The sequence below is a fragment of the Liolophura sinensis genome, chromosome 7 (genome assembly GCF_032854445.1).
Source record: "Liolophura sinensis isolate JHLJ2023 chromosome 7, CUHK_Ljap_v2, whole genome shotgun sequence".
Classification (NCBI taxonomy): Eukaryota; Metazoa; Mollusca; class Polyplacophora; order Chitonida; family Chitonidae; genus Liolophura; species Liolophura sinensis.
This window is the reverse complement of record NC_088301.1, coordinates 30,495,251-30,517,751: the sequence shown is the minus strand read 5'-3', so window position 1 is coordinate 30,517,751 and position 22,501 is coordinate 30,495,251. Positions and strand designations below refer to the sequence as shown.

The window sequence follows — 22,501 nt, the reverse complement described above, 5'->3', positions numbered from 1 at the left end:
CAGGTTACATCATGTTTGTTTTTTTTTAAAGAGAAATGTCACAAGATCTCGCAGTGCACGAGAGTGCACGAGAGTTCATTTTCACTCAACAGCCTGTGCTTTAACCTAGCCGCTGCATGCTTACTACATTAAATATCTGTTTCATTGAAATTCTGTGTTGGAAATCGTGTCACCGTTCGCAGTAACTTATAGTAAAAACAATTGAGAAACGTAAAATGCCTAGTAGAAAGTGTTACTTGAAATAATGCTGTTGATTGACCGTGAAAAGCAGCTGCGAGCTCAATTTCAAAGCTCACTGTCTGCGACTGGGTGCTAATTTGGTCATGCATTGTTTTAGGATGTACATTATACTTGCCATGATGTTTTTGTGTGGTGTAAAACATAATCAAATAAAATAAATAAATATACAAGCCATGTACATGTACAGAAGTTGCATATAAATGTTAATGTGAGTATAACATACAGCACATATATCATCTTTGTGTTCATGTGAACATCACTTGCTGATTCAACTGCAGCTAGGCAGCTTGGTGTCTAAGGGATATTTGTCAGACTGAATTGGGTACCGTCTGCTGAATACTACATGATTTCTTCCACAAACCTAACGTACCTGAGATTTCTCATAAATAACAAATTAAGTTATTTTCAAGGGTTTGAATGTTAGGTTCATCGCAGGGGCCAATAATGAGCCATAGGGTTTGACTCCTCTGACCCATAAATAAATACTAAGAGACACCAAGTTTTGCTTGCAGGCAGAGAATAATTTGACCACTACAAATCGAATGGCTTCATTTTAACTCCCTGGATAATCCAACAATTTCTTTGTGTGACACATGAGACCACATTGTTCACGAACACGAGGGGTTAATTTATGTTGTTAGCATCACACATTTGCAGTGCAGAATGAAATACCCTATTTGACCTAAAAATTCAACCATAAAAGAGCATTTTTAGAGGCAAATAAATGCTAAAATTTACATTTTCCTAGTAGGATGTCATCCTACATGTACCTTTCTAAAATCAATAGAACTCCCAGAATCTGGAAAAATGAGCAACTTAGTCATGGACAAAATCTTAGGTTATTTAGGGTGGACTCTTAATTTAAAAGTGGAAGATAATCGCTGTGGTACATTGTGCTTTCAGTTTTTGTTAGGGAACATAAAATAAGTTCTTATGGAATGACCCATTAATGACAGACTAGTCATGAGAGTTCTAGAATCATGCATGCATAAAGTATAATCTGCTGACCTATGTGACCATCTCAGCTGGTCAGTATTTGATAAGGAACCTGTGGCGGTATGACCCACTTCTGGGTTACCAGTGCTTTTGGACTAAAGCTTGTCCCCATGCAGTACATGTGCATGCACATGAATTGTTGGACGGATGCTACACATATTCCACAAGTCAGCGCGTTTGTAGAACTGTCAACACATGCATTGGTAAACCTTCTTTTAACAGTAATGCAGCCATTGAAATGTTTGATTCAAACAAATCAAACCATGTTTGAAAAGTCTTGATTCAGACTTCCGACAAGACTTAAGTTATTATGAATTATAAGTGTGACAAAAACTTTTTCGCATGTATGAAACAGCGGCTTTCAATTCATTTTCTGCATATTTTTAAAGTGGACTTCGGAGACAAAAACACATTGGTTGGATTGGCCAGTTTCAAGGCTTCACAAATAATATCTAATATCAACACAGTGTAATGCCTTCAGAACATGCTGAAATAAACACCTTGCAAAAATGTGAGAATGTTGAGGAATTACAGTATCGTCTTTATCAGTTCTCTTCCACTGAAAGTCAGATGTATCAGAATGTAAAGCAACATGGAATTGACTACTTAAAAACTTGGAAATCCCCCAAAAATTCAAGCTGTTAGCTAACAGCTTTGCCAGGGTCCATGCTGTTATGGTGTTAGCATTGCTGATAGCCTAGTGCATATAGTGATCAAAGAACAGGGATGAACAGGATTTGAAACGAAGATTTCTAGGTGGTATGTGCCATAGAACTGGTACCAAAACCAGTGAAAAGAAAGAGTACATTGTTTTTAGATGCCTCTTGTATTGCATTGTACTTTTTGATTTATTGCTACATATAGTCCAATATCCAATAGAAAGGAAAGGTTATATGCTTTGTTTTGTGATGGCTCGTTTCATTGTAGTGAAAATCTCATAACCTACATGTATTAAAACTGGTACTGAATTTTTAAATTTGCATATTGAAATCATACCTTTCTGCAATTCATGTAGACCTAGTCACTGTGTAACAACTTATTAAATTTCAGCCTGATCAGATAAGCAGATTTTGAGAAGATTTTGCTGTAAATTTCAGAATGGCGGCTAAACCAGTGCATGCATGTACAATGTTGTCTCATGTTTTCAATATTGTAACTGCTGAGTTTGGTTATTCGGTTATCAGTTTTAAAAATATTGGAGCTTGGAATTAGCAAACAATTATAGTCCTGATAATTTCAATAGGTGCGGCACCAGGATGACGTGTAGTATTATATCACTGGGTGAAGCATAATGTCTAGTGTCTTCGTCATGATATTTCAGTTGCGACAGCACTTTGGCAACATGGATTGGCCCTGCAAAAAAGAAGTCACAGTAAAAATGACTCCTCTTGATCATATGACTGAAAAATTGTCAAGTATGATGTAAACCCCAAAGCATTATGTACATACATACATAAATAGCAGTTGTTTTGAATGGGGTTTGAAATTTATCAGCCAAGCCTCAAAATCTGATTTGCCTGCCTGTGACTGGTGTAGTGAAAATGAAGTATTGTTACATATATATTGGTTACGTGTATGTTGGTTGTTGAAATCAACCAAATAAATGTATTTACGGCCTTGTACAAGATCTGCTGATCCACAAATCGTCTTAACACTAACACTTTGCTCCTACAGGCACTTTCTTGATCACAGGTTTCTTTGAGAGCACCCGTGCACGCATTGCCAAATGGGTATTTAATAGGGCATAATTGGAAGCAGTTTTTTGGCCTTTGCAACATTGAGCACTGTCCTATGATTTATTAATGATCACATCAGACCGGAAAAGTCAGCTTTGCAAAAACATGTGTCCTTGGTGTTACAACAGTGGACCAAGAGCACCAAATATTAAGACACTACAGCTGCCTTCAGGGATTGGCTTCAGTCAGCTGGGGGCCCTTCTTTGTGTGAAACAGAGAAAAGCAGCCCACTAAAGAGGCCTAAAAACCCGCCTGGAATGGATGAGTTTAGCGACCGTAATTGAATATTGATTTTTTATGGCCACCATCTGGGCAAGGCAAAATAGACGAGGGCGGTGGTTGAATAACGCGTTTGTGAACGAAGGGATTCAATTTCACCTTCTCTTGTTCGCTGTTATCTTGCCGTGCTTGTGGAAAACCTCTGAGGTTGGTGGTGACAGGGTGGGGTTTTGTAGTGGGAGGGGAGGGGACACTTGAAGGTCAGATAGAACCCAGTAAACCATGAAACCTTCTGGACATCTTGACTTTGACCAATGAACTGTATGTATTAATATGACAAGGATAAAGTATGTGTGTATATAAATTTTCCAAATGGATTAGTATGACTGGTCATAAGGAAGAACTAGTTCAAAAATACATGTAAAAAGAGGGTTGTTTTGTCACGTAGAGAATAATGCAGAATTCTTGTCTATGTCCTTATAAACATACATGTTGATACAGCCAGGGCCATTTTCAGGAAAAAAATTCAAGGATCAGATTCAAAACTTTGAAATTGGTCTGTGACATAAAGAAATTTTATACAAGAGAAATTAAAAGAGAAACTCTCTGAGACTTTTAGTCATTGAATGAAAGAAATGTGTATCAAAACTTACACATTCGGTTCTGAAACTTAAAATCTAGTAGAATATCCTCCAATTTTCCAACCAACGTGGAAACATCCTTTCTAAAATCTATAGAACTCTCAGAATTGGGAAAGATGGGCAAGTTAGTCATGGACAAGTTAGTCATGGACAAAATTTTTTTGTCATTTAAGGTACAGTGTATTTCAACTGTACTACAACAGTGTCATGAGCGGGTCCTATTCTGACATGTATAGTGCATCCTCACTAAATCGCCATGCCAAAGACACCAGATGTCCCATCAAGTCACAGTACATGTACATGTATATTTGACCTTGTGCTTGTACCACCTTTAATCGTATGTTTCAGGCCAGTTTGTTTAACATCTATCGCCATAGATATACATACATGCAAATATCCCCTTAAGGAAGTAGAGTTTCAATTTCTTATTCCTAAAATAATGTGTTCCCCTGGTAGTTGTCTTTAGAGATTTATTTATACATGTACATGTGTGTACAGTAATGACAATCACTAACATGCATAATCTTGTGTCAAAATCTCTTCTTGCATGTACTGTCATGCTTTATGAGCACAAAACAAAATAATGTACATGTATGTATTTGTAATCTGTATCTTTTTGCATGTGTACATACATTTAAACAGTTACTGTATATACATGTAGCTAAGTGTACCATGTGATTTAAATCATTAGCTGTTGATCACTTGATTAATGTGAGGAGTAAGTTGCGTTATACAGCTTTCAAGACTTCAAGGTAATTTGTGTTTCATTCATTATGGTGCGCCTCCGAGGCCAAGGAGATTAGCGCTCAACCACAGCGCAATAACCCAGGATCCTCCCAACGATGCGGTCGCCAGCAACTTGCAGATGATTGTGAGTTTCCTGTGGGCTCTGCCCGGTTTCCTCAAACCATAATACTGGCCACAGTCATATATTAAGTGAAGTATTGTTGAGTACGGCTTAAAACATCAATCAAATAATTCAAATAAAATCATGTATTATGTTGATAGCTGTACTTTTATAATCAGTTGTCTACTACTGTAATTCTTCAACCTTTTCGTATGTTTGCAAGGTGTTTATTCTGTGTTGGCTGATAAAATTATAGTTTTTGTGAAGCCCTTACGCTGGCAAATCCAACAAATGTGTTTTTGCCTTCAAAGCCAAATAAAAAATGTGCATAAAATGCCCTGAAATTTGCTCTTTCATATGCGAATAGGGTGAGGAATTAAGGTACATGGTTATATATGTACATGTATGTAAATATGTTACTATAAAAAGTTGGCTTGTGATGAATTCAGCATGAATGTGAACCTGCGTATAGATATATGTGTATAACGGTGTGATATCACCCACCTGGTATTTTAATGGATTCATTCTCATTGCCAGCACACATTGAAAAACCAGAAAATACCCTTGATTGAACTTCTTCTTGTTCTTAGCTTGTTTATGTGCATTTACATGAAGGCCTTCAAGCTCACTTTCCACATGCTATAATTATGTACCTGTATATTTATATTTGTACAAAGACATGTGTCCTCTGTGGATGCCTACATGTCCTCGTGTATTAACATTCACATTAAATGCACACTGTATGATCACACATTTGCTACATATGTTTTTTTCAACAGTCTGAAACAACGCAGTTTATTAGAATTTTCCCTTCACTGTTTTATTCGCTAATTCGCTGTACACGTATATCTGGGTGGTCACTTTGACTCAGGTATAATACCTTTGATGTTAATCATGCATTAATTATTCATTTCTTGTATAGTATGTATCTGTGATCTGTACATGTATTTGCTAAAATATATTTTGTCATTTGCTCTAATATTTCATTCCCTTTCTGCATCATGTGACACTCTAATACCAAATCTTATTCAAGTGCAAGGAAGGGAAAGACATTACTTGGCCTCAAAGCCTTTCTTTTTGCATTGAACAGGCTTCCACCATTTCTTTAGATCACATTCTAAATTAAGGTTTAACCCTGCCGTAGCGGTGTTTGTTGTGTAACTCGATAATGCTGAACCTTGTTCCAGCAAGAAGGTGTTAAAGTCTATTCTACCCCCAAAAATGAAGAAAATGTGGCAAAAACTGCATATTTCATGCTGCCATTCTGTTTTACTTCCTCCAAAAGTCATGTATTTTAGGCCAATCACACCAAGCTTAGGCCATAGCAGTAGACCTAGATACGTCAAAGCTACGTATGTATGACGTCATGTCTTATTGTTGCATGATGTGGGAATGTGACTGTACATGCATTACGACGTCATACCACTGAGCTCAGATTGGAAGGTGTTGAAACAAATCTTTCTTTTTGAACGCCATGTCTCTGGGTGGAAAATATAAAATATGTAAAAACAAAAGCAATATCTATGAACTGTGCAATATAACACCTTTATCACTGATGGAAATTCTGATAGTTCACCTTTAAATAAACCAGGAAACAAGTCTAACAAGTAAGCAAACACGATTTCTTTTATTTGTAAACATCAACAGCATGAAATGGTATTTTTCGGGGTGGTAAACGTACCTATATGTGTGTGGTTGTAGGAATGGATTGGAGGTAGGCCTTCGGCATTGGGACTTCCTCTTTGTTGCAGACTACCTGAAAGAATCCTTAAATTAGGACGTTGAGGGAAGGGGGGCAAGGGCAATAGTCAGTTGTGATATTGAGGGGTGGCAGGGCACAGGGTGTGTTGATGAGTGTGGCAGAAATGATCTTACAAAGAGGGCTTTCATGTACATGTACACATGAAGGGAGCCAATGGGTAGAGCTGTCATGGGCATTTTCTGGCCTGTTTGAAACGGAACTTCTGGTGATAGTATCACAGAATCAGTAATAATGACAAACAGTAGATTTAATACTGAGCCGCAGATGGTGTACATGTAGTTCTAACCCAGGGCATTCAAAAAGGCATGTTGCAGGCCGCGGACAGCTGTCTGAACTGCTGTCCCCATTGCCGCCTACTTTGTATATTCTGACCATTTAACTCAGTAGTAATTGTGACATAATTACTTTCAATTCAGCTGCCTACTTTTGAACTCTGAAAACCTTCTCCAATTCTAAATGAAAACCCAGCTAACTGTACTGTGGGGAGAGCAAAACTTACGTGTATCAACTTGAGTTTCTCAAAGGAATGGCAACACTTGAAAACTGATCATGTGAACACAAAATTGTTTTCCATAAATGTGTGTTTATTGGTATTAAGCAAGACATTCATTTTTGGATGAAATTTTCTGCATGGTGTTTAATGGAAATGATCCTCTGACCCATTGTTCATGAAGCCATTTCATAATTTATATATGAAACATTGTGGCTAGGGACCACCAGGTCAACAGATGCTCATTCCAACACTTGCAGCTGGCTATAAGCGCCAGGGTATCAAAAGCTGGCAGTTCATGTATAAATCAGCATGGTGTCACTGTGCCTTAGCGCTGCTACTCCAGTGCAGTGACAGGTAGCGTGTGCAGTGACGTGCCTGCACAGACCGCCTACTCGCCCTCCTGCCTGTATGTATCGGTGTTCCAAGGCTATTTCAGGCACGGATCAATACAACGATGGATCCAGCAAGTAATTATCCTGATCAGCTGATGTGTAGAGATGGCCCCCTGATTAGATCAGCTGGGAGCCCGCTGCTTGCATAGCGTGGCAATAGCCCCAATGCCTGGATGGCCGACCTCTCACTACCATGTTGTCGATGCATACTAACCCTTGGCAATAGTCACCGGAAACAAGAAGTTAAAATACCATTCTTAAGGGCACCTCAGTAGTATGCATTTACTAAAGTTTTTTTTTTTTTCTGTCTTTCAACATATTCGACTCAGAAAACTCACAGAAATCTTTATTTCAGTGGTGTGATCGGAAAATGTACATTCCGTGTCCATTGAAACCATCACCACACATTTAAACTGTTGCAGCTGAAAACATGTGCGTATACAATTGTGCCGGGTTCTTTAATATTGTAGCAGGAATGACTAACAAAATGTATGTTTCAGACGAAGGATAATTTATAATTAATTACATGTTTGTGTAAGCAGTTGTTGTATTGGTATAAAGCTGAGTGTTATCCAACGACAGAAAGTGATTCAGGGGAACATGTACATGTAATACCATGCAGTTTCATTTTGTGTCCTTCTCCACCGGGTACTCAAGATACATGGTGACCCTGTGCCTCAGTATCAAGCCCTGCCTCTGTGCTGTTTATGTACCTGTACACTATAGGGGTATAATACAGCTGTGATATTGATTGACAGTCTGTTGATCTCTCACCTGAAATGTAGCAGAGCTTAATGCTCTGATTTTAGGTAGCATGATAAAATACTCAACATCATGCTTCCCTGAACGTATAGTCTTCCATGTTAATCTGAATCCAGTACATGTACATACATGTCCATCTACCTGTAAAAAAGACACAGTAACTTGTACAGCTAGATTGAACAAAAGTAATACCTTCCTTACTGGTTTAATGTAAGAATTTGTAAGGTAAAAACTGTGCTGAAATGTAATTGGGTTGGTTCAACTAACACTACGTATATATCTGACCTGAAATTTTATCCAAGACTATAAATAATGTACTAGCTGAATTTGAATGATGTATTGATCTTAAAAGTGTGATTTGAGGGTCGTTTGGGTGGTACATGTCCGAAGGGAAAAATCTAAATTTCAGCACCAAAGCAATAGTTTATTATTAAAATTTGTCACTAAAAATGCTCTTTTTGGGGCGATTGTTGAGGCAGATGTAGCATGAAAGTCAATTGCCTAAATGAAATAAAAATTAGTCCAAAAGGTACATTTCTGCAGCAAATAGATGTTATAAATGACTACTTTTGGTGCTAGTACATATTTTTCCAGTATGTTATTGACCTACCTTCCAAACAACCTCAGAACACTTTTCTGTGACCAGTAAAACTCTCACAATCATGCACAGTGTGCAGTTAAGTCATGCGTGAGATTTTAGGTTTGTTTACCCCATCTTTCTCATGAAAGGCAGAATTGTGTGTTAATGGAATAATGTATATATTGAATGATACTGAAGGTTCTGTTTCATGGCTCTCATGTCCTAATGTCCTACAGGAATCGTCTTCAATCTAACAACCACAGTTAACCAAGTGCCATTGTGGCACCTAAATCTTGATCATTGATTCACTCATTCATGCATAACCTCTAAAAGTGATCAATCATTTTGAGAACAAAACCCTTTTGCCCTTCAGTACCACACATTCAGCAACCCAGAATGCGCGAAGTTTTAGAGACAAGCACATTTTCTTGTACACTTTCCATAGTTTTGTTTAATTCTCCACAGACTTGACCAGGAAATGGTCAGCTTTGCTTGATCATTTGTAGAAGGTAAACCTTACACTAAACAAGCGAAGTTTGATCATGGTTTTCTTGTACCAGTACAGTGTAATTGCTTGGGCTAACACTTTAACACTGTTAAAGACTAAAATGTCAAAAACTGGACCTTGTTTTGCAAATTATACACACAATACATGTGCAGGAATGTGAATGGTTTTGTAACTACTTGTAACTGCCGTGTTTTTGTGTAATGATGAATAGAATGATATTTCTGAATGATAATCACGGGATTTGAATTATTATAGTTATTTAAATAGTTATTTATAAATAGTTATTTTTGAGATATCGGCTGCTCTTTGGCCTTACACTCATAGGGCCAGTTAGATGGTGTTACTTGTAGTTTTATGGGAGATCATTTTGCCGCCCACAGTCTGATGATGTAAACATTGTTTTCACACTTCTGTTGTATGAGTGAAATATTCTTGAGTATGGCGTATTGACTGACCGGTTAATCCTGGATTAACATTATCAAAGCCTCTGCCCTCATCATTTTGGGTGGATCAGATCAGTATCCGTGTCCACACAAGGCGATGTTGTAAAGTCATTCCTGTATAAATCTATAATACATGTACATTCTTATACCAGCCGTCAACCAAAATGGACTTCCTGGGTTAGTGTAAATTGCTAGGCCTTTACAAACCAGCAAAGAACCAAGAAAGTGTGAATCAAGTCAGTATCCAGATCTAGCCTGTTGTGGGGCTTCGAAGAAGCTCCATGCATTCTGGCATTCTCAGATGATTATAGGTTCCCTGGCCAATGATTTACCATCAAGATTTCCTGTATCGCAGCCGTGTAAATTATCACTTCACCGTGAGCCGAAGTTGACAACCATTGTTGTAAAATCCATCAGATTACCATATACATGGTCATCTGCGTGTATGCCCACCTTCACGGCTGTTGCTCTGTCTGACAATCCAAGGAAATATGGAGACTCACTCTATCACGTTGACTGAGTTTGTGTGCTTTAATCTGGTCTGTAATGAAATTCTGGGTAAAGGATACCTTGATCATATGTTGTGACTACAGATGTAATACTGCTAAGTTGGCACATGTGCTTATGAAATATTTGTAAAGTGTGGATATGCAGGGTTGAGCACAATAACTGCACATGTACGTTTGTATGTGCATTGAATTGTGGCTGGTTTTCTGATCTAATTAGACCAGTGCCCTGGACAGTCTCTTCTGGCCTCTAGATTACTACAAGTCACATTCCCACGAAGCCACAGATCGATAAGGAATGCAGGGAGGTGTTTCAAATAAAAAGAATCGCAGAATTGATTTTTCCATTGATTCCGCAGCCTTTTGAAGAATGGGGCATTGACCCGCAAATTATTGTGGATTGCCGATATGACATTGCTTCTCATTGCAACAGATTTGACCAGGCATTGAATACTGGGAAATTCCAAGTTTATTGCATGGGCAAAATAATGAGCCAAATATTGACCCATTATTTGTTAATCAGAAGCTGTCAACAACTTGTGTGCTGTCCAAATGCTGTCTGTGGTATAATACTGCACATTCCTGTACAGAGGCATCCGAAGCAGTATGGCTGCTGCGGCCATGGCCATACCATTTTTCATCAAGAAAAAATGAGTAAGAAAAAAGTTTAAAAAAAAAAAAATCGAAGTGGAACCAATTTAATGGGGACCAACGAAATGAAGGCCCACACACACACATGTGTACTGTAGACTGTTGGGCACATAAAGTTGAGATGGATCCATCGGAAGAAGAATAACCTTGTAAAATGATTCCACATCCCTTTTGTGCTGGGGTAGTCGACCAGTGGCTGTGCTACTTGAAAATTGCTTCCGATTGTTTGGTCACTTTTTGGAACTAGAAAATATACTGTATCGGTGTTGCGTTTTCTTCAGTGTAAACAAGATGAGAATGTATAGTGTTACTAGATCTCAGATCAAGTTCATTCTTCCCAGCTTTGACTTTCAGAACTACAGATCTGTACTCTAACCAGGATCTTATCACTGTTCTGTCCTATTGACATATCAAAGCTATAAGCTACAAAAACCAGTTTATTTGTGAAGTAATTCTGACTACCTACAGTAATTTTTGTGCGTAATAATGCAGACCATAATGTCACAGTTAAACACAGATAACTGTGTGACTGGTGCAATAAAAGCAGGTAAAATAATGCTGTGGAATCTTTTTTTTTTAACTTTTTTTTTCTAGTTTACTGCACATGGCATCATCCAGAAAAAGAATGGACTTATGTGGAATATATGGATTTAAACCAAGGAGAAATAAGCAATTAAAAGGGGAGTAGACAAGTTGTTTGGGAGTCGTGTTTTTCATTATTCTTCACATAATGAACAAAAAGCAACAACTGTTTTCATTGGTTGGATTGACCAAGCCCAGCCTAGCATCAGAGTTCCATGATTCGGAAAGTTTAGATGCTGTCTTGAATCGATGCATCAATGTATGCTTTTCCGGCATTTGATATCATTCACGGATGGCAGTGTCATAGGATGCAGGGGATACTAATGTTTTATTCCTGCTATGAATGCATTGATGTGATGATTAATTGATAAGGAAGTATTTGTGCTGGAATGGCAATATGAGGGAACAGGTGCCAATGATTGTGTGGTGTTCAAGGTTGATATTAGAATTGTTCATGTACTTTTACATGTACCTTTATAAAAGATGGGTTTCACTGTACAACTGTGCCTTGAACTTTCTATTAATAATATATTAATTCTTATGTCATTTTATGGTGGAAATCTTGCATCGTAAATTTATCTCACTTCATTTTCAGTGAATTATTTGAAGATCTGCAAAGCTTGCTTGGGCAAGTATACAGTGACTGACAAAAGCTGACACATTGGGGGGGGGGGGGAACTTTACTGGAAACTTAACTGGTTGCTGACATATTGGGGGGGACTTTACTGGTTGCTGACATATTGGGGGGGGGGAACTTTACTGGTTGCTGACATAGGGGAGGGGGACTTTACTGGTTGCTGATATTCTGGAGCTGGCAAAATGATGGCATGAGCATACATGGCAGACAGGCACAATAATGTTGATCAAGGCACTGTCATGTGGAGAAGTAACAAGTACCAATAGTTTGAAGGTCAAATTCTTTTGTCACTAAAGGTAATACAAGTCCTACTGTATCATTTGACTTGTCAACAGTGTGAGACAACTTTTTCTGACATTCAGTCATTAGAGACCTTTAGTTAAAAGTTCAACTTGTAACTTGTGACTTCAAACTAGAAAAGGTAAACTAATTCGGTTTACCTATGACCTAGAAGTTTGAAGTGACATGTACATGTAACTTGTGACTTCAAACTAGAATAGATAAACTAATTCAGTTTGCCTATAACCTAGAAGTTTGAAGTTGCAACTTGTACATGTAACTTGTGACTTCAAACTAGAATAGGTAAACTAATTCAGTTTACCTATGACCTAGAAGTTTGAAGTCAGAAGTTACAACTTGCAACTTCTAACTAAAGGTCTCTAATAACTTACCTATAACCTCTCACTCTGTGAACCCAGAGGCACCATTGACCTTGCTTTTCTTCAGGAACTTCTCATGTACATGTAATTCACAAAAATCCAAAATAATTGCTTAACAATTTCTGACAGGTTACATAGTAGAAAGGGATTTTTTTACCTTTAGCGATAAAAGAGTTCTCGATAGTACTCCATAGTATTGTCTTCTGCAAGCTGATATATAGTGAAGAAATTTTATGGAGAATTAATGGCTATGTTGGCCATTGGGAAAGACAGTGTCTCATGTCTATGCTGAAGGTCCATGCATTTACAAAGAACCTTGTGTTGAATCTCCTTTTATCAGGGCTATTGAACTAGCCCATTAACACAGCTTACATGTATGCACACTGCATTTGTATATATGTTTTTCTCCACTTGTGTTTCAGTGAATTACGTGAGATTAATGGTAGCTTCTCATGTATCTTTAAACCGTGTCTGATTCAGCACCCATTGGTCTGAGTGACTCCATCTGATAGCAACAGCCGCTGTTCCATTACGCAAGATGTTCTGCAAACCTCCCTCTAATCTAGTCAAATGGCTGCTCTCTTTACAGAGTGACAGAATCGAATGTTTACTCTGGCGTGAAAATCACTCCGGCAACTGTGGGAAGTATTCTCGCTGTGGTTTTATGTTGTTTTAATCGATTCACAGCGCACAAGCTTAACTATTTTAGGAGAGATGCTGTGAACAGACCGTTAATCCTCATTCATCATTAATACATCATCTACTGAATAACCAATGTTCCCTCACCAACTCGCTGCCTTGTCTACCATGTCTACATTACTGCTGGCCATCACAGGTGCACATCCGGAAAAATGCAATGACTCGTTCATTCTTGTTTTCCAAAGATTTTCCTTTAAGATGACAGGTAGTTGAGCGTGCACAAGAAGACGTACATTTACCTGGCATTATATGGATAAATGTTCCATATAAATTTGTATTTAATATATTTAGTTTTTAGCGATGTTTTTGTCATAGACCTTTGTGTTTGTGAAAGATTTATTTGTTTTATACGTACACATAACTGGCATTTTTGCAGCTGAGCAGTTATACCCATGCCCTGTTTCATTATATAGAAGTGGCAATATGGCAGGATTTATTTATTTGATTGGTACTCAGGATTGCACTGTATTCAAGAATATTTCACTTATACGACATCAGCCAGCATTATGGTGGGAGGAAACCAGGCAGAGCCCAGAGGTAATCCATGACTATCCCCAGGTTACTGGCAGACCCACATACATGTATATATGACCAGAGAAGAAGCCAGCAAGAGCTGGACTTGAACTCACAGCGACTGCTTTGGTAGAAGGCTCCTGGGTCATTGTTCTAACCACAAGGCCACGGAGGCCCCACAGTATGATTGAAGTGATTTGAGTAATGTGTACCATGGATGCTTTCAAGGCAGTAATACATTTACACTAAAAACAGTCATATGGTGCCAGTGCAGTCGAGGAAAAAGTAGTTCTGTCAGTTGATATCTCTTTTTTGCAGAAGATAATGGAGACAAGCGGCCTAAACCTTCATGATGAATTTCAAAGTGGTAAGCATCAAGACTCCTGTTATGCTAGCTTGAGTCTTGCAGGGATAAATCATGTGACATGTACATGTACATGTACACTGTATAAAGTGATTCGGTGTAACAGTTCATAACAGTGATCAGAGAAGCCAATAGATAAAATCCCTGGGGATAATGTTGGCTATATGTACATATTGTGAGTGTAAAGGCTGACAAGCCCTCCCCTGATGCTCTGTCTCTGACAGATTCAATCAGAGGGATGGGGGCCAGTTGTAGGCAGCATTTCCTCTGACAAGTTCAGTTTATATCCAATATTTGCTCACAGTGGTGAGATATTCTTGCGCATGTCACCTTGCTAAGGGACCTGAATATCAGTATTGACAGGGACTAAACCAGCTTCCATTCTCTAGCAGCGGACGTCAGGCTGCCAATGTACATGTATTCAGCAGTTTCATGTCCCAGCCAGTAAACCTGCCAAGTTTTAATAGGCCTCTGTACCAAAATGACCAACATGAGTATGCGGAGATATATTCAATGTATGAATTAACATGCACCACATCTTTGCCTGTTGATCAAATTGTAACTTTTGGCGCCAGTACCATAATGTAGTATATTACTCCTAGGTCAGAGGTCTGTTTCACTGAGGGGTTGGTACACAAGTATGGCACAATGGCCTAGGAGCTTCCCACTAATGGGGTTGCTGTGAGTTCAGGTCCAGCTCATGGTGCTTTGTCTCCAGCCGTACGTGGGAAGGTCTGGCAGCAACCTGCGAATGGTTGTGGGTTTCCCCCGGGCTCTGCTCGGTTTCCTCCCACCATAATGCTGGCCGCTTTCTAATGAGTGAAATATTCTTGAGTACAGGATAAAACACTAATCAGATTAATAAAATAAGTGAATGATTATACTGGAGAAACACTTGTACAAGTTAATGATGCAACAAACCAGTTAATATGTTGTTTGGAAAGACAAGAAAAACGCTGGATTAGCCCTAAAGAAAGAGTTGCATGTACCTTCACATACTATGTATATAAGATCAAATTCATAAGATAAGTCAGCCAAATAAGAACACGGATCAAGCACCATAGAAATATTCAACATACTGTCATTGAAAAGCTGACAGAATTGCAGTGTTAAAATCTGTGTTCGCAATATTGAGAGTGTACATAGGGCATGCATGGTTTAGTGTAATGGACCGTCAGCAGTTGGCAGAAAACATTTGATCCCATATAGACCCAGAGAAGCTATGTTTAGCAATAGTGTGTGAGTCACAAGGGAATATGCTAGGGCGGTTCAATAATTGAGCCAATTAGAGGAACTGAAGAGACTGGGTATAGTGAAATCCTGCAGACATATGGATTGTGCTTCAAATTTAAGCCTGATAGGGGGGAATAAGCTTAGACCCCTGGCCAATCCGTGTACCATTATGAATAGTCTCCATGTAGAGCTGGCTGAACCCTGGGAGCTAAGACCGGTGAAAGATTACTCTGTACGTGTACATGTAATTCACACACTTGTAACACCCGTCATGTACAGAGGTTCAGTGTTGTGTAAGACGACACCAGTTTTATTCTGTGTTTTACAGGCAACCTGACACAAAGAAATTCAAAATTTGCGCTTTGTCCGATCATAATCAGGGTTTGAAAGTCAGAGTGGACACTAAGAGCAGTACTCTCTGAGTTCTGTTGGTCAACCCACAAGTTCACTGGTCCTGACTCAGAAAGATTTGTGTTGTGTACTGATTTCATGCAGCTTGACGATGGACGCAAAGTTCAAAGTCTGACATCACATATAAATCGTAGTACGGATCACCGAACCAGTGCTGATTTCGAGCCCTGTTAATGTATTATATGATTTTCCTGTTCTTTAAGGTTTTCTGTACATTTATATGACTTATTATGAATTATAACAGGAACTGGGACAGTCCACACATCCAACAAATCCGATGATTAATTTTGATTTTTGTTTTAATTTTGTTTATGTAGCCTTGTTGGAAAATTGAACAAGATTCATTTTGCACAAAAAACCAAAATTTAAATCGATCTGGCCTATTAAAGGCAGTTAGAACCCTTATGACTTAGTATATAGATGTTAACTACATGTATGTATTATAGTGATGAAACCAGGGCATTTTTGTGAAGTGTGGTCGTAATTGGAAGCACTCCTGAAATAGGCATGTACATGCAGAGTGCATGTTCAGATACTTGCATGGATTAAGCCAGAATTTGAAATCAAGCCATCTCATTTCCAATTTTTTCCTATTTTCCCAATCTCTTCCCGTGTTCATTTTGTCAGAATAGGGCGTTAACTTGTGTACATGTGTGTACTTTGTGTGTACAGTAGAAGCATGTACATGTAGTTCAGAATCCATGACATCTGTGTCATTGTGTACATGTGTACGCCAGGGACATTATGTTCACTAAGAGGTACATGTATAAATAGTCACTAAGAGTCATTTTTGGCTCGCTTGTATAAAGTAAGGCGAGGTATTGTGAGAGCAGGAAAAAGTGTCAGTGTCCAGTTGAGCTTTTTTTTTTTTTTAGCTCCTGTATAATGGACTCTCGTACATGGATTGAAGGTTAAGTTTTTTCTACTATCTCCTGTACATGTATAATGGGCTCTGATTCATTGATTGAAGGTTAAACTTAGTTGGTAAGCTCAATAGTTTAAGGTGTGGTGTGTAAATGCATATACTCGTATGGAAGGTTAATCGTTGTTTTTTTAGCGATTGTGTATTGTGCTGTCATACATGTGGTTGAAGGTTAGGCTTTTTATTTTGCTTGCTAGTCTAAGGTATGGTGTGGAAATGCACCTACTCGGATGGCAGGTTAAGCTTTTTTTTTAGCTCTTGTATATTGGGCTGTCAAACATGGATTGAAGGTTAGGCTTTTTTTTTTTTTTTTTGTTCCCTGGTTTAAGGTATCGTGTATAAATGCACATAATACTCAGATGGCAGGTTAAGCTTTTTTTAACTCCTGTATAATGGTCATCATGCGTGGATCTCCAACATACAGCGATAGAAAGTTGTTTTGTTTGTGTTTTTTTTTTGTATTTCTTTTCGCCTGTGTACGTCTACAAAGGGTTCACTGATGGAAGGTTGAACTATTTTATTGATTTTAGTTTTATAGGCGTTGTGAATGTTTTTCAATGATTTTAATTTGATAGGCTTTCAGTTCAAAAATTTATTAGTTATATAAACTTCAATTTGTTTTCTTTACTATGTTCTCTAGAAATTAAGCCTCCCTGCAGGGCAACAATTTCTTGTATACAGGGTTGCTATGATTTTATTGCTTATTGATGGACTTTGCCAGATTTACCATTTTTGTAATCAAGAAAAGTTTCATGTAGGGCTACAATTTTTATTCACATGCCTACCTACATGTAGGAGAAAAGAAGGGTATGGGTTCCTCTGGCAATTTTACCATTTTCCTGTTTTGTGAACACATTCAGATTGACTCCTGTAAACACATATTTGTACAAACCTTTCATCTTACAGTGTCTTATGCAATCACTTATCTAAATAAGTCTCTCTAGCTACTTGACCAGAATTGTAGAGTGTCAGAATTTACCTTGGTGTATACCAATTTATTTGGTATACACAGTGTCTTTAGAAAGCTTTCCACATCTATATTATTAGTACTAGGAGCCTATGACACTGGCCGATGCATGTGCCTTCCTATGCTATGACGTAATGTTTAAACCATCCACGCAGACAGTGACTGTTGTCAACTAAGTATTTGTTCAGCCAATCAGAGGGCTGCAATGGCCACCCATAGTACACGGATAGCCAATCATGGGAAGTGATTTGCATATCGAAGACCAATCCAGCAATTTAATACATGTACTTGAACACCCCACAAGTAAGTTTTTTTACCACCGTAGGGCAACATTTGCTCAGCCATTCACAGCGTTGGAATTGTTCACGGATTGCCGCATGCAGTTCACAATTTGCATATCATAGACCACTGCCTCAATTTTGTGCACAAACTTCCCACAAAACTTTACAACTTTTATCTCTATTCTGATTCCATTGTCTGGTTGACTGCTGTAGCAGGCAAGCTGGTGGGATTCTCTGAATGCCTTGTTACTATTATTATGCACTAAAATGAAATGTAGACATATTGAATGAGATATTTTGTGAAGAAATATTAATAGTAAGATCAAGTGACCTTATATGACCAGTGATGTATGACCTGATCAACATGACACACTGCAAATGTCTAGAATTAGTGGCATTTCTCATGTACATGAATGCATACAGTATGCATGAACAGCTTAAGTTGCATTACACATTGGAGGGAGCGGATCTGATTTATTTACAAATGTAGATTGACCAGTCCAAGGGTGTTGGGAGGGGAGCGGGGGGGGAGTGTCCCGTTATAAGATGAATATATCAGGTTAATTCTGACATGTACATGTATGACTAAATTGGTACATCTTTATTATTATCTGTCTCCTGCAACAGACAGATTTGTTCAAATACATGTACTCTAGTCCATTCGAGACGTGCTGTAATTCTTCCTTGCATGTTTGCAAGGTGTTTATTCAAGCATAATCAGAGATATTTTTCTGTGTAGACTGATTCTGAAAGTAGAATTATACTTCTTGTGAAGTCTTGAAATTGGTCAACCCAACCAATATAGTTTCGTCCCTGAAATCAAATCGAAAAGGTGCATACATCTCCCTGAAAGTTGCTCTTTCATGCGCGAATAGGGTGAGGAATTAGGTTATTAAAAAGGAATTATTTCCACGACTTTAAGTTTTATGTACATGCACTAATCTAAATTTGTCAGTTTCCCTTCATATGTTTAATGTGGCTGCTGTGAGTTCAAGTCCAGCTCATGCTGGCTTCCTCTCTGGCCCTACGTGGGAAGGTCTGGCAGCAACCTGCGGATAGTCATGGGTTTACCCTGGGCTCTGCCTGGTTTCCACCCACCATAATGCTGGCCGCCATCGTATAAGTGAAATATTCTTGACTATGGCGTAAAACACCAATCAAATAAATAAATAAATAAATCATATGTTTAATTGTCTTTATGCTTCACTTTGGGTATGAGTCAACCAAGAAAAAACTAGAATGGCCTGCTATTTTACAGCTTCCAAGCAGTTTGTGTGATGGGTCTGCAGCTTTTGTTTCAGTACAGAGCGGTTTACAGTATGACAGTGTCTGTAACTGATGGTCAGGAACACAGTAATACTGGTATATTAAATTACTAACTTTGGAAAATCATGGACACTTAACGAGGCATGTAATTGTCTATTTACCGTCTAAGTCTAGGTTAAATGAATGAGCTTCATTTATATTTCAGAAATGGGGTGTGTTAATGTAGTGTACTCACATGGTACTAGTGTTTCTGAAGACATGTTTATAATGGGACAGAGACCAAAGGAAACTGCCCCCATTGTTCAGATGCAGGACAAACATCTTTAAGCATAAAGCTGCAGGAGAATTAGCTGCATTTGAATATGCTATTTTATTGTTTTTTTAAGTTAGAGAAGCTTGTAGAATTGACCCATGCAGCTTTAAGATTTAAGTTTAAAGTACATATACATGATGAGAAAACGATATTTATGAGTATGTGTTGTTGTATGTTTGACAGTTCCTTTATCACTGCCTCGTTCATCAGGAACCCCATCTGACACTGAGGAGTACAGCTCTGCCACCTTATCCGGGGCTTCCACGCGCGGGTCCCCATCACCGTCACGGCGAGCCACTTCCGCACAAACCACTGCCAGCACCCTACAACCGCGCATGGTCCGCAAGCACAGTGCCGACTCCCTGCTGAGCTACATGACTTACCAAATGGAGGATCGCCTGGATTCATCTCAGGAACAACATCAACAACAACATCCACAACCACACAAAACCAAGTCTGTGATGCAGTCTCCTAAAGGAGGTCGGGTCAGCAAATCGTCCACAGTTGGTGCTCTCTCTCCGGACAAAACTCGCATGTACGACACAGATGGGAAAAGTCTGGCCAAGTCGGTGTCAAGATACAAGGATCTCTACCTGATCAAAAAGCCCCTTCAGTTGGATTATGAGGAGTATGAACCGTACAAGGCTGACCTGCGTAAGCGTCTGGAACTGGATCGCATTGCCGGCCTGGATGGAATGCTGGGAGTGCACATTCTTACAGGCCAAGGCCTCAAATCCTCCAGGACAACTCTGCGAGACTTATACTGTGTTGTGGCCATTGACAACGAAAACAAAGCTCGGACTATGATTCGAACTGGTGCTGTCAATTTCGATTGGGATGAATGTTTTGACCTAGAATTAGACAATTCAAAAGAGCTCTCATTCCTTGTTTACAACTGGGACCCAAACTTCCGACATCGCCTGTGTTTCCATGGATCTGTACTGTTACCTGGACTGGGGGAAAAGTCACGTAACCAGAAACTCGCAGTCTACATGGAACCCAAGGGCATTCTTTATGTGGAAATGTCGTACAAAGAACCAGCAATTTCATTGCAGCGGTTGCCTTCTCAGAAGAAAAATGCATTATTTGGGGTGGATTTGGAGACTGTTATACGCCGTGAAAATTCTGGCTTGCAGGTTCCTATTCTTGTGAAAAAGTGTATAGATGAGATAGAAGCCCGAGGCTTGGAGTCCGTAGGCATTTACAGACTGTGTGGCTCGGCTAAGCGAAAGGCCGAATTGCGGACAGCCTTTGAAATAAACCCCAAAGCGGTGGATCTCTCCCCTGATCATGTGTCTGATATTCATGTTGTGACAGGTAAGTACAAATACTTGAGCAGGTACATTTACCCAATTAAATGTTTTCTCGGTGATTTGTCCAAATCAAGGTCCTTAAAATGAACTTAAACTGTGATTTGGTCAGTGAGATGACTAATCTCTCAATTCCCTCATTTTAGTATGAGCATAAATGTACATGTATACTTTAATAATGGTATAGGATTTCTACCTGGAGTGTACTATTCTGTTGCTAAATATTGAGTCTTGCATGACATCACACTGAATGTTTGCTCCCTGAAACGTGAGCAAAAATGAATGAAATGTTCACAGAAGAGGACTGGACTTCACAGCTTAGACCTGAATGGCTACAAGAGTAGAGATGGTTTTCCAAAGTCACTATTAAGTCAGTAAGGGAAGAAAAAACTATGCAATGTGCATGTACGTGTATTCTCTTCTATCAAACAAATTCTGATGCATAATAAAAGGGGTATACGTGTAGTAGATTACCTCCCTTTGAAACGTGTATGTACATCTAATGAAACAGTATGGATAACATCATGAGGGTGTGATCCAACAAAAAGACATGTCATGAAGTCACAAGTACTGATCCTTCTTCAGAATCGTTGTGGACTGACATAACCTGCCATGCACCTGGCTAACATGACAGCAGTGGTCACAGAGCAAGTCAGTCTGCCATGTGACTAAAATTACACCATAGCTTCTGCATGTATCTAACAAGCTCAAACGTGGAAATGAGCAGCAGGACAAGAAAGTGTGACATACATGTATCAGTGGTTTTAGAGTGAGATTTTATAGACACATGTTCACATATTAGTCCTATCATTTTGAATTAAATTTACGTTGAGAAGTTGTATTTGGCATGACATGGGCTAGATCTTTATCCAGACAGTGTCCTTCACCAAACAGTATTTTGACGTGGGCCAGCTGTTTGGTACAGGACACAACCGCCATATAAATAACATACATGTAGTAACTTTTTTAATAATGTGAATCGCTGGAAGATTTGCCATTTTGCTCTTTTTCATCTTAAAAATTATTTCCAGGCATGCAGCTGTTATAATAAGGTAAACAGCACAGCTATTTTTCCCTGAGAAAATATTCGTACAATATATACAAAAAATATACAACGAGGCTTGAAGAGTGACACATGCTACATGCATATTGGTAAACTGATATACATGTAAAGGTACATGTAAACAGACCAACAGCTGGATAATGACTTTATTATTTTATGGCTGGCCTGAGTGAAGTTTTACATGTACATGTATGTACCACATACATCGCACATGGTTCCTCTGATTAAACAAAATGAAATGAAAAACAACAAAGTGAAATGTTTGTATTCTGGCCTCTAAATCTGGTTCCACATCAAGCTCTGAGTGACTGGATGATGATGGTGTTGCTGGTCAGGAATCTGTAGAGTAGGCCTGGCTGCACATATATGTACATGTAACATCTTGACTGGTTGTCACTCTAGGTTGTTTTAACACGTCTGTAATGGTGACCACTGACACACACTTGTATTTCTTACCTTTGCTGTGGGAACCGCCTGATGTCATAGACCTAGCATGCAGGAAACT

At 38.8% G+C, this 22,501-nt stretch overlaps 1 protein-coding gene across 1 annotated transcript in view; it reads left to right on the top strand.

The window, feature by feature from the left end:
* LOC135470343 (rho GTPase-activating protein 100F-like) overlaps positions 1-22,501 on the top strand; it is a 70,358-nt gene that overhangs the window by 38,938 nt on the left and 8,919 nt on the right. The window contains exon 3 of the mRNA XM_064749218.1: positions 19,807-20,940. Coding sequence (XP_064605288.1) covers positions 19,807-20,940 — 1,134 coding nt within the window. The remainder of the gene's footprint in view (positions 1-19,806; positions 20,941-22,501) is intronic.